The sequence below is a fragment of the Pantherophis guttatus genome, chromosome 2, assembly GCF_059756535.1.
Source record: "Pantherophis guttatus breed Tessera chromosome 2, ASM5975653v1, whole genome shotgun sequence".
Classification (NCBI taxonomy): Eukaryota; Metazoa; Chordata; class Lepidosauria; order Squamata; family Colubridae; genus Pantherophis; species Pantherophis guttatus.
In genome coordinates, this window is record NC_142064.1 from 213272179 (window position 1) to 213290442 (window position 18264).

At 38.5% G+C, this 18264-nt stretch overlaps 1 protein-coding gene across 4 annotated transcripts in view; it reads right to left on the bottom strand.

The window, feature by feature from the left end:
* The window catches only part of LOC117678167 (inter-alpha-trypsin inhibitor heavy chain H4-like), a 31128-nt gene extending 22457 nt beyond the window's left edge, over positions 1–8671 (bottom strand). For all 4 annotated transcript variants that reach the window (XM_034438962.2, XM_034438945.2, XM_034438953.2 and 1 more), the window contains exons 1-6: positions 8591–8671; positions 5033–5193; positions 3965–4069; positions 2902–3064; positions 2706–2816; positions 2460–2588 (exon numbers count right to left, since the gene is read on the bottom strand). In XM_034438962.2, the coding sequence (XP_034294853.1) occupies positions 2460–2588; positions 2706–2816; positions 2902–3064; positions 3965–4069; positions 5033–5193; positions 8591–8665 (744 nt within the window). In that variant the 5' untranslated portion in view covers positions 8666–8671. The remainder of the gene's footprint in view (positions 1–2459; positions 2589–2705; positions 2817–2901; positions 3065–3964; positions 4070–5032; positions 5194–8590) is intronic.
* Positions 8672–18264: the final 9593 nt, after the last annotated feature.

Genomic DNA, 18264 nt, shown 5'->3' on the forward strand with positions numbered 1-18264 from the left:
CCTTTTTCCACAGAGAGCAGACCAACACAGTGTGTGCTGTTTCTCATAGGATACGTTCCCTGCTGTGGAGTTACATTGCTGCCCACTGGCAGTTGCCTGGCCTGAAATTTGCTGACCTGATCACTCCTACCATGACTGCTCTTGTACCATGTTTTTGTCAATCACCAGTTTTTCCTCCAAGCTAATGGGTGGCAAAGCTTAACAGATATGAGTTTTTTGAGCCTTCCCCTGTGGATAGCTACTAGTTGACCTGCTTTAGGACATTTCCCCATCATCTGAAATATATACCTTTAGATATAAGTAGAGATCGGGAAGGGTTCTATTCAGAAATTTGTTTTGGAGTGAGATAGCACAGCAAAAATGGTCAATAACACTGTATTATAACACTGTATTGAAATTATCAATAACACTGTATTTTCATACACTATGATTATAAAGAGCCATGGTGTTGCAGTGGTTAGAGTGCAGTACTGCAGGCTAACACAGTGCTCAAGGTTGACTCAGCCTTCCATCCTTCCAGGTCAGTAAAATGAGGACCAAGATTGTTGGGGGGAATATGCTGACTGAAAAGTCTTCTGTAGAACTTTGGAAGCTATCAAAGTTTCTGTCATGTTTCAATCTATCTCATGTTAATACTTTTGAAAGACCACTCAGTTTGGAGCACTTTTAAACCTCCATCTTTTCCATTCCTCAATCCATCCAAAAGTGTTTGCCTTTCCAGCTTCTGATTTAAGACATACTACAAGACATACTACAAGCAGGAGAATGGAGAGCTCCTGTCATTGGGGGATGAAAAACATCGATTTTCTGTCTGAAGCTTTCTCTGGGCAATGTGGAGTAAGAAAGAGGAAAACTAAATCTAACTCCAGTACAACTTCAGTCAGTCCCAGTTGAAGGTTTAAGGTTGAGATTAAATACCTCATAGATACTGGAAAAATGTTTTTGGGACCGGTTTGTGGTATAGATACAAATGGGAATATAGCCAAAGAAAATTACTCTGAATTTATGATAGAATTTGAGAAATCTGGGAAATAAATTGATATTCCCAAGGGTCTGAAGTCTTTTACTACATTTCCAGTAAGTTTTGAACAAACAAGATTAGTTTTTGTTTATATCCCTTGGGTTCACATTTCAGTACTCTGAATCATTGAATTGGAATCATTGACCAAAACAGAGGGTGAGGGCTCTTTAAATGATCCTTTCTCAAAGCTAAGGGTTCAGCTAAGTGTACCAAAAGACACAGTCAGACAGCCATATAAAGTACCTTCTTCCAATCCAAAAGCAGACAGAAAAAAACATGCCACATATTTCAAGAGGACAGTGAGTGCAGCTGTCCTAATCATTTAATGAGAAAAGGGATTGGTGGGTTCCCTAGATTTCCCTTTCTTTCCCACTGAATGCTACCTGAGAAGAAGTGGTGGGACAGAGATGGTATGTGTAGGAGAGGACTTAGAACAGGTAATCCAGCCAATTTATGGCCATTATGAAGGCATGAAGGTACTCTGTATCCAGTGGTGGAATTCAGCCAGTTTGCACCACTTCGGGAGAACTGGTTGTTAACTGTCTGAGCAGTTTGGCAAACTGGTTGTTGGAAGAAACCAATAGGGCAGAGAACCGATTGTTAAATTACTTGAATCCCACCACTGTCTGTATCTGTGACCTGTCATTTGCGTGATTTCTGGATAAGAGTTTAGCACAGTCATGAAAGAATATTAGATCCTTCTCAAAAATGAACTTGTCAGTTAACAGATGAAGAGAGAAAGGTCAGAAGTAGGTGGCATAGTCAAAAACAAGAGAGCTTCACCCTCAAATAGCACCGCAAGGGTACGTTGGCAAATGGATGTGGAATAGGCAAAGTGGCACAAGGACTTCCCACGAAAGTAATAAAAGCTTCTCTGTCCTTTATTGGCAGAAGCAGTTGAAAACCTATGTTTGTGATGAAAGCAGCAATACACAGCTGGAAGAATGTAGCTCTCTTTCACTGTTTAAATCAAGCTTCTGGGTAAGTTCTTTATTAGTTCTAAAGAATGCTAGTCCTATTTTTAAAAAATGTGTGTCTAACAGTGTTTCAGGAGAGCATTGCATAAGTCCTTTTTCCAGGATCTCCTGCAGCCCAGATCAAAATGGCCACAGAGGTCAATAACCTAAAATAACAGAAGTGGGATAGATCTCAATCCCTGATCTCATCAGCAAGTACATGAAGCAAGCTAGATCTTATCTATGCAAAGGTTCTCTCAGCAGAAAACATTACTTTAAAACTTTAAAACCTGAAAATGACTTCGCTGCCCTTGCTCAGAGCCGGGAATAAGATAAAGGCAATACCTTGAGGACATGGCATGACTCCTCTCCTCCCACCCTATCCATTAATGCCAAAAGATTATGATACTGCAAGATTTCAGGACAGACCCTAAATAATGGCTATTGTTAGAATCACAGGTGAATTTAAAAAGTCATGTTACCTGTATGTCACCTACGGCAACATTTCTTTTAACATCATAACGTATGAGGAAATCTCCGTCTAGAACAGTCTGTTCAGACTCAGGGTTTTTCCTTTGCTGACTTAAGGTTGGTTTAAATGAAATATGAGCCTGAATATTAAAGAAAAATAAAATCATCAATCAGGCAAACTAACAATACAACAGTGATTTCTTATTAAGAATTTTCTAAGGAGCTTTAAGAATTTTGGGTCAAATCCAACCACATACCTTGGTCTCCTCCTGTGTCTTTACGAGAGCATCCTTTATTTCATTGTTCAAGAAACTGCTTTCTGTTTCTAAGAAGGATATGCCTTGTGGCTCAAAGATGTGGGTATCAATCTAAGCATAAACAAAAGCAAAAGATGTGATTGGGTCCTACCTTCTAAAGATGACAGATGGACAAAATTGTTGATGGAGATTTTACCTGAAAGTCTTTCACCAGTTGTTTGGGCTTGACTTTGATGATCAATTCATATTTCCCTAACTTTCGATCAAGTAATTGCTCATAATTCAACTCAAAGTTAACTTTACCAGCTGCTGCAACATTAACTGAAACACTAAACTTTTCCAATTTTCTTCCAGCTGATCTATAAATGAAAAAAGTATAATTTAGGTATTTTGTTCCTTCTACCCTGTTTCCATGAAAATAAGAAATCCCCTGATAATAAGCCCAATCGGGCTTTTGAGCACATGCACTATAAGTCTCCCCCCCCCCCAAAATAAGCCCTCCCTGAAAATATTTAAATGCAGAGCTGGAAATCAGATAAGATGCAAGAGGAGCCCCATCTTGCTCCATGCACCCCAAAATAATCAGACCTCCCTGAAAATAAGGCCATGTGCTTATTTCAAAAAAATATAAGACAGGGTCTTATTTTTGGGGAAACATGGTAAGTGCTTGCAAACCGGCTGCTTGATAATTTTTGCTACGATTTCTGCAGATGGTCTGTAGTTTCTTAGATCTACTTTTTCCTCCTCTTTAAAAGATCAAAACAACATTGTTTCTTCTTCAATCCTATGGCACTTTCCCTGTACTCCAGCAATTCTCAAAGATTACAGTTAGTAGTTCTGAGATCACATCTGCCAATTTCTTTAGCATCCAGAGACTAAATTCACTCACAGCAGCTAAATGTTCTGTCACCAGTTCCTTACCTATTTTAATCACTATTTCTCTTCTCTTTCTCCCTGTATGGCTTGTGACAGAACCTTTTTTATTTTTTTATTGCTATTTTTGGCATTCATGATAAGCTTCAGATTATCCATAGGCTTCCTGAGACATCTTTAAAAATTCAAGATGGCTTGCATGGTTTATTACTTTATTACATGGATTTTCTTATTTAAGGCTTTAATGCATAAACCCTCTGAGGAATCACAGTCGAATCTAATTATCTGCATGTGCCAAGAAACAGTGGATCATATGAACTGAGTGGGTCTGGTTAAGAAAAGGCATCCGCTTAAAATCAAAACTTGGGAAAACTTCTTGTACTTACTTGACCAATCCAGCACTTTCACCTCGGGAAATGGCGGAATCATACTGAGCTTGAGCAGCCTTTTTCTCCTTGATTATTCCAGGGTATGTTTCTCCATCTATGATCCTTCAAAATAGATGTTTCAAAGAATTCATAAAGATCCACAAAAAGAAAATGAAAACACACCGATAGTAAGATATTTTATGAAGTGAAAGAAATACATGATTGGATTGAATATAATTTCAATTTCATTTTAATCATAATTTAGAAGTAGGACCATTTGAAGTGTTGATGGGAAATATTCATCTGGGGTGGGGGCTTGCATTGTCTTTCTTTATCAATGTAATTTCCCCCAATATGGTTTCTTATCCAATTCAATCAATTGTGGAAGTAGGATTGTACAGACAAACTCCAATGCTCAATAATTCTTGTGGTTACATTTTAATCAATCAGTGTGATTTTGCTTTGAATGAAAAGTTTCTTCCAGGTGAGGTCTGTATTCAATGGTTTCAATTGTTCTGAAAATATTCCCCAGTTTTACATAGGTAAATGATTTGTTTTTGCAGTAATTTGATCTGTATTTGTATTTTTAGTCCCGAATTACATATTTGGGGAGTTGTATGCTGCTCCAGATTTGGTAATGGGAGAGCGTTATCAACCTTGAAAAACAAGTAAATAAAATTCAGATCTGTCTTGTCATTTCAGATGTTGAGCCATACTTTGGAGGATTTCCCAACTAAATTGCTCCCATAGACCAACTTTAAAAAAAGATTTGTTAAAAAGATTTATGGGTCTCAGGGTATCTACCATGAGATTTATTATGTAGAAGAATTTTGCCAGTCTTGACATTCTTACAAATGTTGTAAACAAGAAATAAGGATACATCCTGTGGACCATTGTTTTTCTTAACTTTGGAAACTTTAATATGTGTGGACTTCAACTCTCAGAATTCTCCAACCAGCAAGGTTGAATAAGATTGTTGTATATATTTACTCCTTTCTTTCTATAGTCCTCAGTGGGAGATTGATTGCCAACTCTTACTCAAATTCTGAAATTCTCCATCTTTTAAAATACCTAAATAGTGCTTACATGCTGAAGTTTGTGATGAAGGCTTTCTTGGGTAGCTCTACATCAAAAAGAGCCTCCTTGGATTCATTTGCCCTGTTGACAATTCTGCTGGTGATGACTGTGTGGGCATACCGTGACATAACTTTGCAGTCAATGTGCAGGCTGTAGATTTCAATGGCATTCTAGGGGAAGAAGAAAGAAAGCTTTTATCAGTTTCTTTGCTGGAAGTTGTTACTAACAATTGAACAAAGACTAAAAATTTAGTAGCAAACACCACACAGAGTCACTTTTATAAGAAACAAAAATAAATCAATTTTTGATATGATAATTTGCTGTAATAAAAATGCAAGATCATTCTTTTAAATTATTAAACTATTTTTATGGTGTTTGAATATATTATATAAAACACCTATGGTATATGCTACTAAAACTCTTGTTATGACATTTGCCTGAGTGAAGGTGAATTATAAGGAAATCATTTTTGAACCAAGCTTCCTCAAATCGGCTAACTGACAGAATGCATCTAATAGAATGAAATTTGAGGAAGTTATGGCTGTTTCATTGTTGTAGGCAAGCAGGCAGATAATGACAGAATGACAGGAAGGGAGGGAGAGAGACAGTGAGGGAAGGGAGGGAGGGAAGGAGGAAGAAAGGAAGGGAGGGAAGAAAGAAGGCAGGGAGGGAGGGAGGGAGGGAGAGAGGGAGGGAGGGAGGAAGGAAGGAAGGAAGGAAGGAAGGAAGGAAAGATATTTTAATCAGACATGGATTGTCTAGTGTTATATAAAATATGACACTGCTGAAAAAAATGCTATTGTAAGATTTGGTTTGCTGTGTGCAGCTTACCAACTTCTCAATTTTGACATGTTCAGAAGTAAAGAATCTTTTTCTGGCACACATGGAAAAAAAATCCATAAACATCTGCACCTAGCCTGGCTAAGTGGCTCAGTGGCTAAGATGCTGAGCTTGTTGATCAGAAAGGTCCGCAGTTCAGTGGTTCAAATCCCTAGTATACTGCATGAGCAGGGGGTTGGACTAGATGACCCCCAAGGTCCCTTCCAACTTTGTTACTGTTTTTTAAAAAAACCTGCATCTTCCTAAAAGAACACCTTCCCACCCACCCACCCACCCACCCACCCACCCTGCAAAATGGGTTGTTCTGTCATGATATCCTAAATCAGCCACAAGAGACATCTTTATCTTATTCTTCCTTAAGACATGGGCATCTCGGCATTTACACTTGTATTTTGCATTTGTCCTAAACAATAAAGAATAAAGTAAGAAATTAAGATTGATGTTTGGCAGACTGTTAAAGCAAAAATGTGTTATAGGTTACAAGGAGAAACGGACTTAGTTGTTTGCTCATCATAGCATTTATGTCTTCTATATGTTGCCAGCACATGGCTGGCTGCCTTTGGCAGATGAACTGCCTGAAGTTCTCCCTGCTTAGTAACTTTTAAGTAAACCAAAGTCAGATATTTGTCATTCATGTTTATAGAATACATTGGAATAGGATTCTCAAAGTGTAGAATATTGTAATAGTATACAGGTAGCCCTCAACTTACAACCATAACTAGGACTGGAATTTCAGTTGCTAAGTGATGCAGTCCTTAAAGGAACCCATCACACAACCAGATACAATTTTACAACCATTTTTACCATAGTCATTAAGCAAATCTGGCTTCCCCTTTTGACTTTGGTTGTTGAAAAGTAGCTGGGAAAGTCACAAATTATAATCATGTGGACATGGGATAGTGCAATAGTTATAATTTCAAAGACAGTTTATAAGTCACTTTATAAATTTATAAACCATAAATGAATAGTTGTAAGTCCTCTGTACAGAACTACCTGTATAAAGTCTGAACTGGGTCTCTTTTAGAAAGTTAAAAAAATTTCATTGATGAATTCATTTACCTTTTTTTCCCCATGTATTAACAACTTTTTAAAAAATAAAGAGTGATTTAACAATTGATGTTTCTTTAGAAGTAGTAATTGGCTTAAAGACATGGGTTTTGCTTATAGTCTCTCAGATCCTGTACATGCTGAACGGGTGTGAACTTCTGCGTAGGATCCTGGAGTACTGATATCAGCAGGGATGTTCACAAAGAAAGGATTTTTTTTTTTAAAAAAAGTTAAGGATGCAACTATGCTATTGAAGTTCTGATCTTTGAATATGCATCAATACCACAAGTGGGCTTTCAATCATGTTGAAATGTTCTGACTTTTTTTGAGCCTTCCCCTGTGGATACCTACTAGTTGACTTGCTTTAAGACATTTCCCCATAATCTGAAATATATACCTTTAGATATAAGTTGAGGTCGAGTAGGGTCCTATTCAGAAATTCATTTCAGGGTGGGATAGCAGAGCAAAAATGAAATTGTCAATAACTACTGTCTTTTTTAAGTATAACGAGTGATCATACAGAGCCGTGGTGGCGCAGTGGTTAGAATGGAATACTACAACCAAACTCACTGCTCACTTGATTCTGAACAGCTCAACGTTGACTCAGCCTTTCGTCCTTCTGAAATCGGTAAAATAAGGACCCAGATTGTTGGGAGCAATATGCTGACTCTGTAAACCATTTAGAGTTTACTTTAAAGCACTATGAAGCAGTATATAAGTCTAAGTGCTTATAAAAAGTTTAAAATGCACAGAAAAGGTCTTCTGTAGAACTTTGGAAGCTATCAAAGTTTCTGTCATGTTTCAATCTATCTCATGTTAATACTTTTAAAAAACCACTCAGTTTGGAGCACTTTTAAACCTCCATCTTTTCCATTCCTCAATCTATCCAAAAGTGTTTGCCCTTCCAGCTTCTGATTTAAGACATAGTGATTATATACTACAAGCGAGAGAAAGGAGAGCTCCTGTCATTTTGGATGAAAAACACACTGAGGCAAAAATTTCCAGCAATGGAGCCTGGGCTGCTCTTAGGCTCTGAAGAGCTGCCACATGTCAAGAAAACAGATTTGCTTTGTTAAAGTCTTGCATTACTTTAGAGGAACTTGTAATAAATCAAGCTCTGAAGTCTGCTGGCTTGCGAGACTGGATCCAAACTAAGGGTGATCCCAAATTGCTAGGATCCCAGCAAAATACCCTTATCCATTTTGACAACAGATAAAGTTCAAACCCACAAAACTCTCATTCCACAAACCGAGGAGATGGAAGTTTAACTCCAGCTGTCTGATAAACTGAACTTAGAATCAAAGAGCTAGAACTATTTTGGTCCCTGAGTTCAATCCCCCGTTTGGTGGGGGAATCCAAATTCAAGTACCTCTTTTGAGCCCCTCAAATAAGGGGCTGCCACTTCTCTGATGGACAAATTCCCCTGTTAATCTGCTCTTATTAATCTTCCGTTACATCTTTATACTGATACACATATCCAAATACAGTCACAGGTGCCATTTCTAAACAACATGTTCAGTTACAGTGCAACTTGTCTTCCCTTGGTCTAAGTCTAGTTCTTCTCGGTTAGCTATTTGTTCTCCTTTTCAAGCTATAAAATTAATTGAATGATTAAAAATTCAGCCATGCATATTTTTTTCATATTTCAATGAACAATTAAGCATCAATGAAGGCAAGTACCTGATGGATAGCAGCATCTGTTAATAGAATTTGTGAAGACAAAGCCAGCCAGAGAGTCAGCAATTGTTTTCCCATTTTGGAAATGACAGTACCATAGAGGAGGATTTATTTATTGGACAGTTAAGTTAATGAACAACTACAATTTGGTAAAATTTGAGAAACCAGTAAGTCTAATATTTACACAGAGATGTAAGGTACAATTAACCACTTCCTACATAATACAACTTCTTCAAAGTCTTGCTAAATATTCAACTATTGCTGCCTGTTTTAACATTTATTGATTACCGGTAGTTCTTGTGTACATTATCTGAGATTAATGCTACCCTTCAATCAACTGGACATTGATCTTGTAACTCCAGAATTTAAAGTTGAAGGCAGGGGTGAACCTTTATTATCTTAAAATATGTTTTCTTAAATATTTCAGAAAGGTTTGAGAAAACCTTTGAGAAATATTGGGAACTGTAGCACTTTTCCATTCAAAATTTATCAAATTTGACTGATTTTTATTAGAAGTCAAGATATTTTGATTGTCAACTATTTGCATTGGGTAGATATAGATTACACTGGTGAAGTTACTATTGTCTGGGTTAAATCTTAGGATAGGTGATGTCACTATAACTTACACATTGTCTGAATTATTGGGTTAAATCCTAGGATTTTGAAGTAACTACTGCAAAATTCAGATTAATAACAATAAGCCCATATTTTCTATAAACTCTATCTTTGACGCTGATTCTTTTATCCTTGTTGCTGGATATCAGGAAATGTTTTCTCATTGGTAAAAACCATTCGATGATTCCAATGGTTAATTTTGCTATTATCTAACATTACTTTTTTAAAAAAAAAAATCATGACTGCAGTTAATTTGCTACCATGCTGGCAAGAAATGATCTGTACTCTCATAAATATCAGAATAATAGAGTTGGAAGGGACCTAGTCCAACCCCCTGCTCAACCAATGTTGACGAACCTTTTTGGCACAGAGTGCCGAAATGGGAGCATGCACGCATACGCATGCCGGAAACCAGAAGAGCAGCCTCCAGGTGCGCGTCTGGCAGCTGCTCTTTGGGTTTCCAGCACATGCATGCATGCCGGCCACCTGGTCTTCCAGTTTCTAGTGTGCATGCATGCACAAAGACCAGCTGGCTGGTGCACAGTGGGTACCGGAAACTGGAAGATCCAGTTGATCCAGAAACTGGAAGACCAGGTGGCCGGTGTACATGCACGTGCCGGAAACTGGAAGAGCAGCTGACTGGCACATGTATGCGCACCTGGTGGCTGCTTTTCCAGTTTCTGGTGCTCCCACACATGTGAAGACCAGCTGGCCGGCATGCTGGAACCCGGAAGAACAACAGGCGACGGCTCATGTGCCCAGAGAGATGGTTCTGCGTGCCACTTCCGGCACGCGTGCCATAGGTTCGCCATCATGGCTTTATACCATTTTAAACAAGTGGTTGTCTAATCTCTTCTTAAAAACCTCCAGTGATGGAGAATCCCACAACTTCTGAAAGCAAGCCGTTCTACTGCTTAATTGTTCTAACTGTCAGAAAAATCACTATTCTTTCTACATCCTGAAAAGGAATTAAGTTCTTCATCTGCAGCCAGATCTTCTAAGTGATTGAATAATCATGTCTTCTTTTCTCAGAACTGGGATTTCATCCAGTATGTAAATAAAAATTAATAAACATTACCATGTTGAGTCTAAAAAGGTATAAATGTTAGAGAATGTATTCTCTCTCCCCACACTCCTTCTCTCCCCCCACTCCCCACTGTCTCCATCCTTTTATATGCCCCATATATTCATTCCTAGCTGGGCAAACTAAGTCTACACTCTTCATCCAAAACAATTATATTATGATAATTTCATTCTTTTTAAATTAGACTTGCTACAGCTGCTGCTCTACTTAATTACTTGGTATTCTTTTAAAATACTGCCTATGCTCAGGAAGAATGAATCCTCTAACAAGGACTCTTAGTGAGTGGAACTCTCCAATATACATTAAAATAAGGAATGAACAAATGAACAAACAGCAGGAGAGCCTTCATCATTTGGGGGAAATGGGTCAATCCAAGGCAATGATAGTGGGGGGAGGACGAATTAAATACCAGATAATCAGCAAATTCAGGTTGAGTTATCAGTGGCAAAAAAAGCCTTTCCATTCTGTAAATAACAGAGTTTCTGAAAGTCACTAATGTACAAGAGAGGCTGGATTAATAAATATCTAGACTATGGAGAAACGTTTTTGGAAATGAGCAGGATAAGGATATTGGCCTCTAGTTCTTTATCTGTGTTAAATCTGAATTATTAGTAGTCATGAGTATTAGGGTAATATTTGCTTCCGTCCACGAGTTTGGTATTTTTGCTTCTAGTAATACTTCATTATAAACTTCCACCATCACTGGGTTTAATACCCCTTCTAGTTGTTTACAGAATTCTGCTGGTAGCCCATCGGGACCTGGCATTTTATTATTTTTTAGTCTCTTAATCACTACTGTCACTTCCATCATGATTATCCGTTCATTCAACATATCCTTAACTATATCCGGTACATTGGGAAGTTCAGATTAATAAATATCTAGACTATGGAGAAACGTTTTTGGAAATGAGCAGGATATGGATATTGGCCTCTAGTTCTTTATCTGTGTTAAATCTGAGTCATTAGTAGTCATGAGTATTAGGGTAATATTTGCTTCCGTCCACGAGTTTGGTATTTTTGCTTCTAGTAATACTTCATTATAAACTTCCACCATCACTGGGTTTAATACCCCTTCTAGTTGTTTACAGAATTCTGCTGATTGCCTATCGGGACCTGGCATTTTATTATTTTTTAGTCTCTTAATCACTTCTGTCACTTCCATCATGATTATCCATTCATTCAACATATCCTTAACTATATCCGGTACCTTGGGAAGTTCAGATTAATAAATATCTAGACTATGGAGAAACGTTTTTGAAAATGAGCAGCTCTAATGTTTACATATTGGGTTGACTCCAGCAATGTCCTTCTGGCATAAGATTGGGCAGGAGTTATTTTTTGTCAATAGAAGAAAATATCTGTAGTGTAGAGTTGGACTGTAGAGTCCTTGATGCTCTCTGAACTTCGCTGTTTACTTGCAGACATTTCATTAGCCAACTAAATAACATCATCGGTGCTAATGCATGTGGGGTATGCTCCTGTTTATATCCAGTAGCTTGATCTGCCAGTCTTGGTGGAGAGTTTCAAGGTCTGGAGATTCCATGGTTATGGAAACCGGTTGGTGAAAGTGTAGGAAGTTAGCACCCACCCCTCTCCTAGAAGATTGAAATATTCTAGAAAATATTAAAAAGGCAGAATATTATATTTCCCTGGATGAGAAATGGAGAAACATGTTTTTTTAGGCAGGAAGCAGACTCACTCTTAATAGCCCCCACCCTCCTCAATAGCCCAAAGCAGATGTCAGCACTTAAGAGATAAAGAGATAGCTAGGTCTATTCATAAGCAAATGCCCTCACCCAAGATCCAGCAAAGGTAGGATTAGTCCTCAGCCATAATAGGAATTGCCCAAAACCCTCTTCATTACATCATCACCCAGCAAGATTCAACCAGGCCTGGGACTCAAAAGTCAACCTACAAAGTTACCCCTGCATGGCCCCATGAGAGTCTGACAACCAATCAGAATACAAGCTCAAATTCAAAGCCCAATAGAGAGGATAAATCTCTCTCTTTCACCCATGTGCTCTTTTTTTTTTGCTCAGGACCTGAAACCATGTGGTCCTGTCCACCATTAAACCATCTTTCAACAGCCGCCATGTTTCCAGTGTCTTTCTCCCCATTTGGAACTGAACCCAGATGGACATTTTTTCCAACAAAAGCAAAAACAGACTAGTTCAGCTCAGAGAGAAAAAGAGTTTACAGCCAGAACTGGTTTGAAAAGTCATTTTAGTTGTTATTTTTTTGTTCAGAAGCTTTATTGTTTTCTGTTTTCATTTTCATATTTGTGTCATATTAAAAACATTCTGTAAATATTGCAATGCTGCTCCTTGATCTTCTTGATGTATGGTTACATGCTTAGTAAAGTATATTCCTCAGCGTAGCTTACAGAACTCAAGTTTGATTGTGTGAATGGATGGCTCTCTACAGTTAAATACAGTGGTTAAAAGTATTGGAGTTATAGCAGAATAAAACCAGTTCTGGTCCTTTTTCAGGCATAACAGGCAACTTTGAGGTAATCATTCTTTCTAAGCTCTAGACTGGAAAGTTGAAAAAACATCTATCAGACTGGACTAATGTACTAGATCGGGGTCTCCAACCTTGGCAACTTTAAGACTTGTGGACTTCAACTTCCAGCTTTGCTGGCTGAGGAATTCTGGGAGTTGAAGTCCACAAGTCTTAAAGTTGCCAAGGTTGGAGATCCATGTAGTAGATTATGGACCATAACCTTAAATGAAGAGACTTCATCCCATGCTTTACCATGAAGAAAAAAAAATCTGTTCTTATCCTCAAAAAATGATTGACTCAAGTCTTCATTCCTCACAAACAAAATAACTCCTTTACTCTGCTGCTTATGGTTTGGGAGATTATAAGAGGAGCTTGAACTATGTTTTCAGTGGTTTAGTGCCCTAAAACAAACCACTGTATAATCATTGGCTCTTCTAATCAAACACATGAAATCTTTGCATGAAGAGTGAACTAGTATGTTCTAGTCCTGGAGACAGTGTCTGAATTTGCTCCTTACAAAAAAAAAAAAAAAAGCTACAAAGAATTAAGATAAAATAATGTAAATAAAAAGAATTAAAAAGAAATAAAGCACAGTTTAGAAACAACCATCCCATTCCTTTTTAAAAATCAGGTCACTACATAAGCTGACAGCGCCATCATGAGGCTCTTACCAGGAAATTAGCAAGTGATTAAATTCAGCAAGTGTTTTAAATATAAAGTAATGCACTAAAATTTCCAGGATGATTCAGAACCAGGAAGCAAACCCTGAACTTCTCCTTCTAGATTTGAACAAAGGCTTCTGGGTTGTCAAAAGAATGCAGACATTTACAGAATCTGCAGTAATATTTGTGCTTTAAAACATAAATCAAATGCATCATTCTGTTCCAGAATGCCAGGACTGTTTGTCTGGGCCACATTGAAATACTTTCCTCCAGTCTGTGAGCCAGTAGAAAAATACACCGGCATAACTTATGCTATCCTTGTTGCCAAATTCTATTCTTCTCAGTGATGATGACACTGACCAGGAGTGCTTCTTTGGCCTAAGGCAAGCTAAGCAAGGAAACTGATTAATTCTTAGGGCTTCGTGTTCCCTCCCAAGGGAACAAGGAGACAATGCCTGTCATTCTAGTAGGGCCTAATCCTGATTGCCAGTGATAGGATGAAAATTCAAAATTCACATATAGGGCATATCTATGTGGTATAGGGCATATCACCTGTCAGCCCCATCCAGAGCTGCCTACTCCCAATCTCAACAATCACTTTTCTCCACATGTGGTAGGAATGGCCAAGTGTGGAAAAGTGCCCAGAATCCCAGTCATAGCTATCTGACAAGCAGGCCAAGGGGCACAGATGTTTATTCATTTATTTTTTTTATTTAGTTTGTCAAACATGTACAAGATAACAGGTATAAGTATAAACATGGACATGAACCAAGGAAATGAGTACAAATAAATGGGGACAGTAGGACAGGGACAGTAGGCACACTAGTGTGCTTATGCACGCCCCCTTTACGGACCTCTTAGGAATGGGGTGAGGTCCACAGTAGACAGTATAAGGTTGAAGCTGTGGGGGTTTGAGGATGTAACAAGGGAGTCAGGTAGAGCATTCTAGGCATTGACCACTCTGTTGCTGAAGTCATATTTTCTGCATTCGAGTTTGGAGCGGTTTACCTTGAGTTTGTCTCTATTGTTTGCCCATGTATTATTGAGGTTGAAGCTGAAGTAGTCATTGACAGGATGGATGTTGTAGCAGACAATTTTATGTACTATGCTTAGGTCAGACTGTAGGCTGCATAGTTCCAGGTTGTCCAAGCCCAAAATGTCGAGCCTGGTGGCATAAGGGATTCTATTGTGAGCAGAGGAGTGGAGGACTCTTCTCGTGAAATGTTCCATGACTGTGTCAGCTTATTCCTGCATGTGGATCTGGCACTCCTCTGAAAAAATGCTAGAAACCTATCCCTGACTAATTGATCAGAGAGGGTGAATATAGAGTGAGGACTAGTATTAGAAGTAATCTTTACTCTTTACTCCTCTTTACTCCTAGAAGAAGAGATTGGACAACCATTTGTCTGAAATTGTGTAAGGTTTCCTGCTTGAGCAGGGGGGTGGGATAGAAGACCTCCAAGGACCCGTCCAACTCTGTTATCCTGTTAAGTAATTTGTAAAGCAGCCAATATGGTACTAACCTCATCAAAACACTAAATATGTTTCGCCAGATATTTGCCATTATTGCAAATCAAAACACTTAAAAAGCACTGTTATTCAAAGCTCTTTGATAACAGACGCAGCAGAAAGCCTATTTATTGGTGGCAGGGGAAAGATCGTAAAAGTGGAAGAACCTGTCTGACTTCCTGATTTAAAAAGACCTGCTATATACCCAAGAGTACCACTATATCTCAAGAGAGCACTAGACTCATGCTCTTTCAAGAGAGGGTTAAGCACTTGTATTGTAAAGAATTTGTATAAGGCTGGACAAGCACTTCAGGAAGCACCAATCAGACTTTACCCAGGCAGCTTTTTCTGCAGAAGCCAGGTGTTCGATCTTTCTCATGCGCTAGTAGATACAAGTCAAATCAAAATGGCAATGAAGGTGATATCCAGGGACAAGAGGAGGGGATCATGCCTGCATCAGTCTAAATGCTGATCTCATTTTAATGAACCATGCTAAATTTTCCTCCAAAAAATATCTTTCAGAAAGAAGGAAACAACTGTTTTAAAACTGAAAGTGGTAAAAAAAAAAATCTATTTGCTGTGGGCTCTGGCATGAGACAAAGGAAATGTTATGAGGACATGCCATTAAGGAAAGATTCTGGGAAAGTTCCTGTCATGGGCAGGGAGACACAAGGAAAAAGTCTGAGGAAACTGTATGGAGTAATACTTCACCCATGGTCCATATGGAACAAGTGATGTTGATGGAAACTGAGATATGTGCCTGGCAACTATAATCTGAATCCATCTCATGTGCTAGTAGATACCAAGAGGGAGGGACGGAAAGAGAGAAAGAGAGAGGGGGGAGGGGAGAAGAAAGGAAAGAAGGAAGGAAGGAAGGAAGGAAGGAAGGAAGGAAGGAAGGAAGGAAGGAAGGAAGGAAGGAAGGAAGAAGCTACTGAGTAGACTCAGAAGCAAATAAATTCTTATTCTTAATGTGACGTCTTAATCAGGCATTGCTTGTTTTCATATATTTATATGAAAATTCCAGTTTATGAGATCATATATACCAAAATATGTTAAAAGCAAGTTCATGCAGTGATTCTTTACCATATTGAAATTTGCTCCAGACTACTGTGATTCTTAGATGTCATCAGAGATCAAGAGTTGAGCTGATTTATTTCCAAGTACAGCTCTGTGTTTTTCATCATACAGTACCTGTTGCTGTGAAGACCCTTTGGAGAGCTTGAAGGTAGAGCAAACCTCTTAGTGATGGGAAATTTCATGTCTTCTCTGCCTCCTCAGTCCAACTTCTCATTTTATGCACTGTAGCAGTTCAATTACTGTAGCACCTTGTCAAGGGGTTGTTTTAAAGAATCCACAACTCTTTAAAAATACAACAAAGGGACAGGGAACTGACAGCTCTGCAGCTGCCCTCTTAGAGGCACCAATTTTTGAGAACTCACTGTACAAATAAGAACATGATCAAAAGGCAGGACATGGATTTAATGCTGTTTTCTGCACTCAAATTGGTCAGGTAAGAGAGCAAAGGTTGCCTCATGGTGTTCGTAGTGTTTAGAGAAATAGCAGCACTAGGCAATGGCAACTCAATATCAGGCTACTTTTGAGAAAGTCAGGAGATAAAAAATAGTAGCAGTACAGTAGTGCTCCAAAGTTCCAATTTGCACAGGGATGAGATGTTGTTGTTGTTGTTGATGATGATGATGATGATGATGATGATGATGATGATGATGATGATGATGGAGGAGGAGGAGGAGGAGGAGGAGGAGGAGGAGGAGGAGGAGGAAGAGGAGGAGGAGAAGAAGGAGGAGGAGGAGAAGAAGAAGAAGACACCAACAGGCAGGAAATGCCATCTGCAATGCTGAAAAAACAGTGAACGATGTAGTAGCTTCTCCAAAAAGTTCACACAGACTAATTTCAAACAATGGCATGACAAAATACCAAAAACAGTGGATTGGAATATCTTTAAGAAATTCCATTTGTCTGCAAGTAAGAATTGGTGGGACCACAAAATAACAAAGTATTTGAAAATGAGGAAGCTAAAATGCTCTGGACCTTTAACATTCAAACAAACAAGCACCTGCCAAATAACACCCCTGAATTAACTGTTGATTAGAAAGATGGAAAAAGCCTGAATAATGAACATTGCAATACTTGGATATAGGAGAATATCTATAGAAGAGAAAAAACTGGGGGGGGGGGCGTGATCAGAAAATATAAAGAACTGCTTATAGAAATAGAATGACTCTGGAAAAAGAAAGGAAAGATAGCATCTAAACAAATAGATTCCTTGGGTGTAATGCCAAAACATCTGGAGTACCACTTGAATACCGTAACCATTGACAAATCACCATCAATCAATTGCAAAAAGGCTTGGAACAGCTTACATCCTGTGACAATACCTTTATTATTATTATTATACAACAACATCTGCAAATCCCAGTCCTTGTGAAGGACTCAGTAAGTGAATAAATTGCCAAATCCAGTCCGAACATCTGGCTGACTGTGACAAACCATAATAATAAATTGATCTCAGTGATACTTATTTCACATATACAAATGTGCACCATTGTCCTTGAATTGGGTAATGACTTTGACCTGGGGGAAATTAATTAAAAGCTAATCATATTTTTTCTTTGAGTTCGTTCCATTTCCAAACTTTCTCTCATCCTCTATAGGTAGTTATTTCAAGGCAGTAATTCTTTTGTTTAGAGCAGGAATGTCAAACTCAAGGCCAGTTGCATCACGTGCTGGCCATGTCCACCCCCGGTTTAGCAAAGGAGGGAAAAGTCCCAATAAGTCACGTGATGATGACCCCCTGGTTTAGAAGCAAGATTGTTAAACTCTATCTGAACCTTCCCTTGATAGCTCTAGAAATACCACTTTACACTCGCTTTCTTGACCCTTTTAACAGGCATCACTGTGTGTAACAAGATGATTTTTAGCAAGGTTTGCACTGGCAAAGATGAAGAATGTCCAGGAATTTTGTACATACAAGAAATATAAAATGTGGGTCAAAAACAGTAACTGTGTGAGGGACCTTGGAATCCTAGTGGACGATCACTTAAAGGTGAGTCAGCAGTGTGCGGCAACAGTCAAAAAAGCTAATACAATCTTTGGTTCTATAAACAGAGGCATAGAATCAAAATCACGTGAAATATTAGTACCACTTTATAAAACCTTAGTAACACCACACTTGGAATATTGCATTCAGTTTTGGTCACCACATTACAAAAAAGATGTTGAGATTTTGGATAAAGTTCAGAGAAGAGCAACTAAAATGATCAAAGGCCTGGAGACGAAAACAT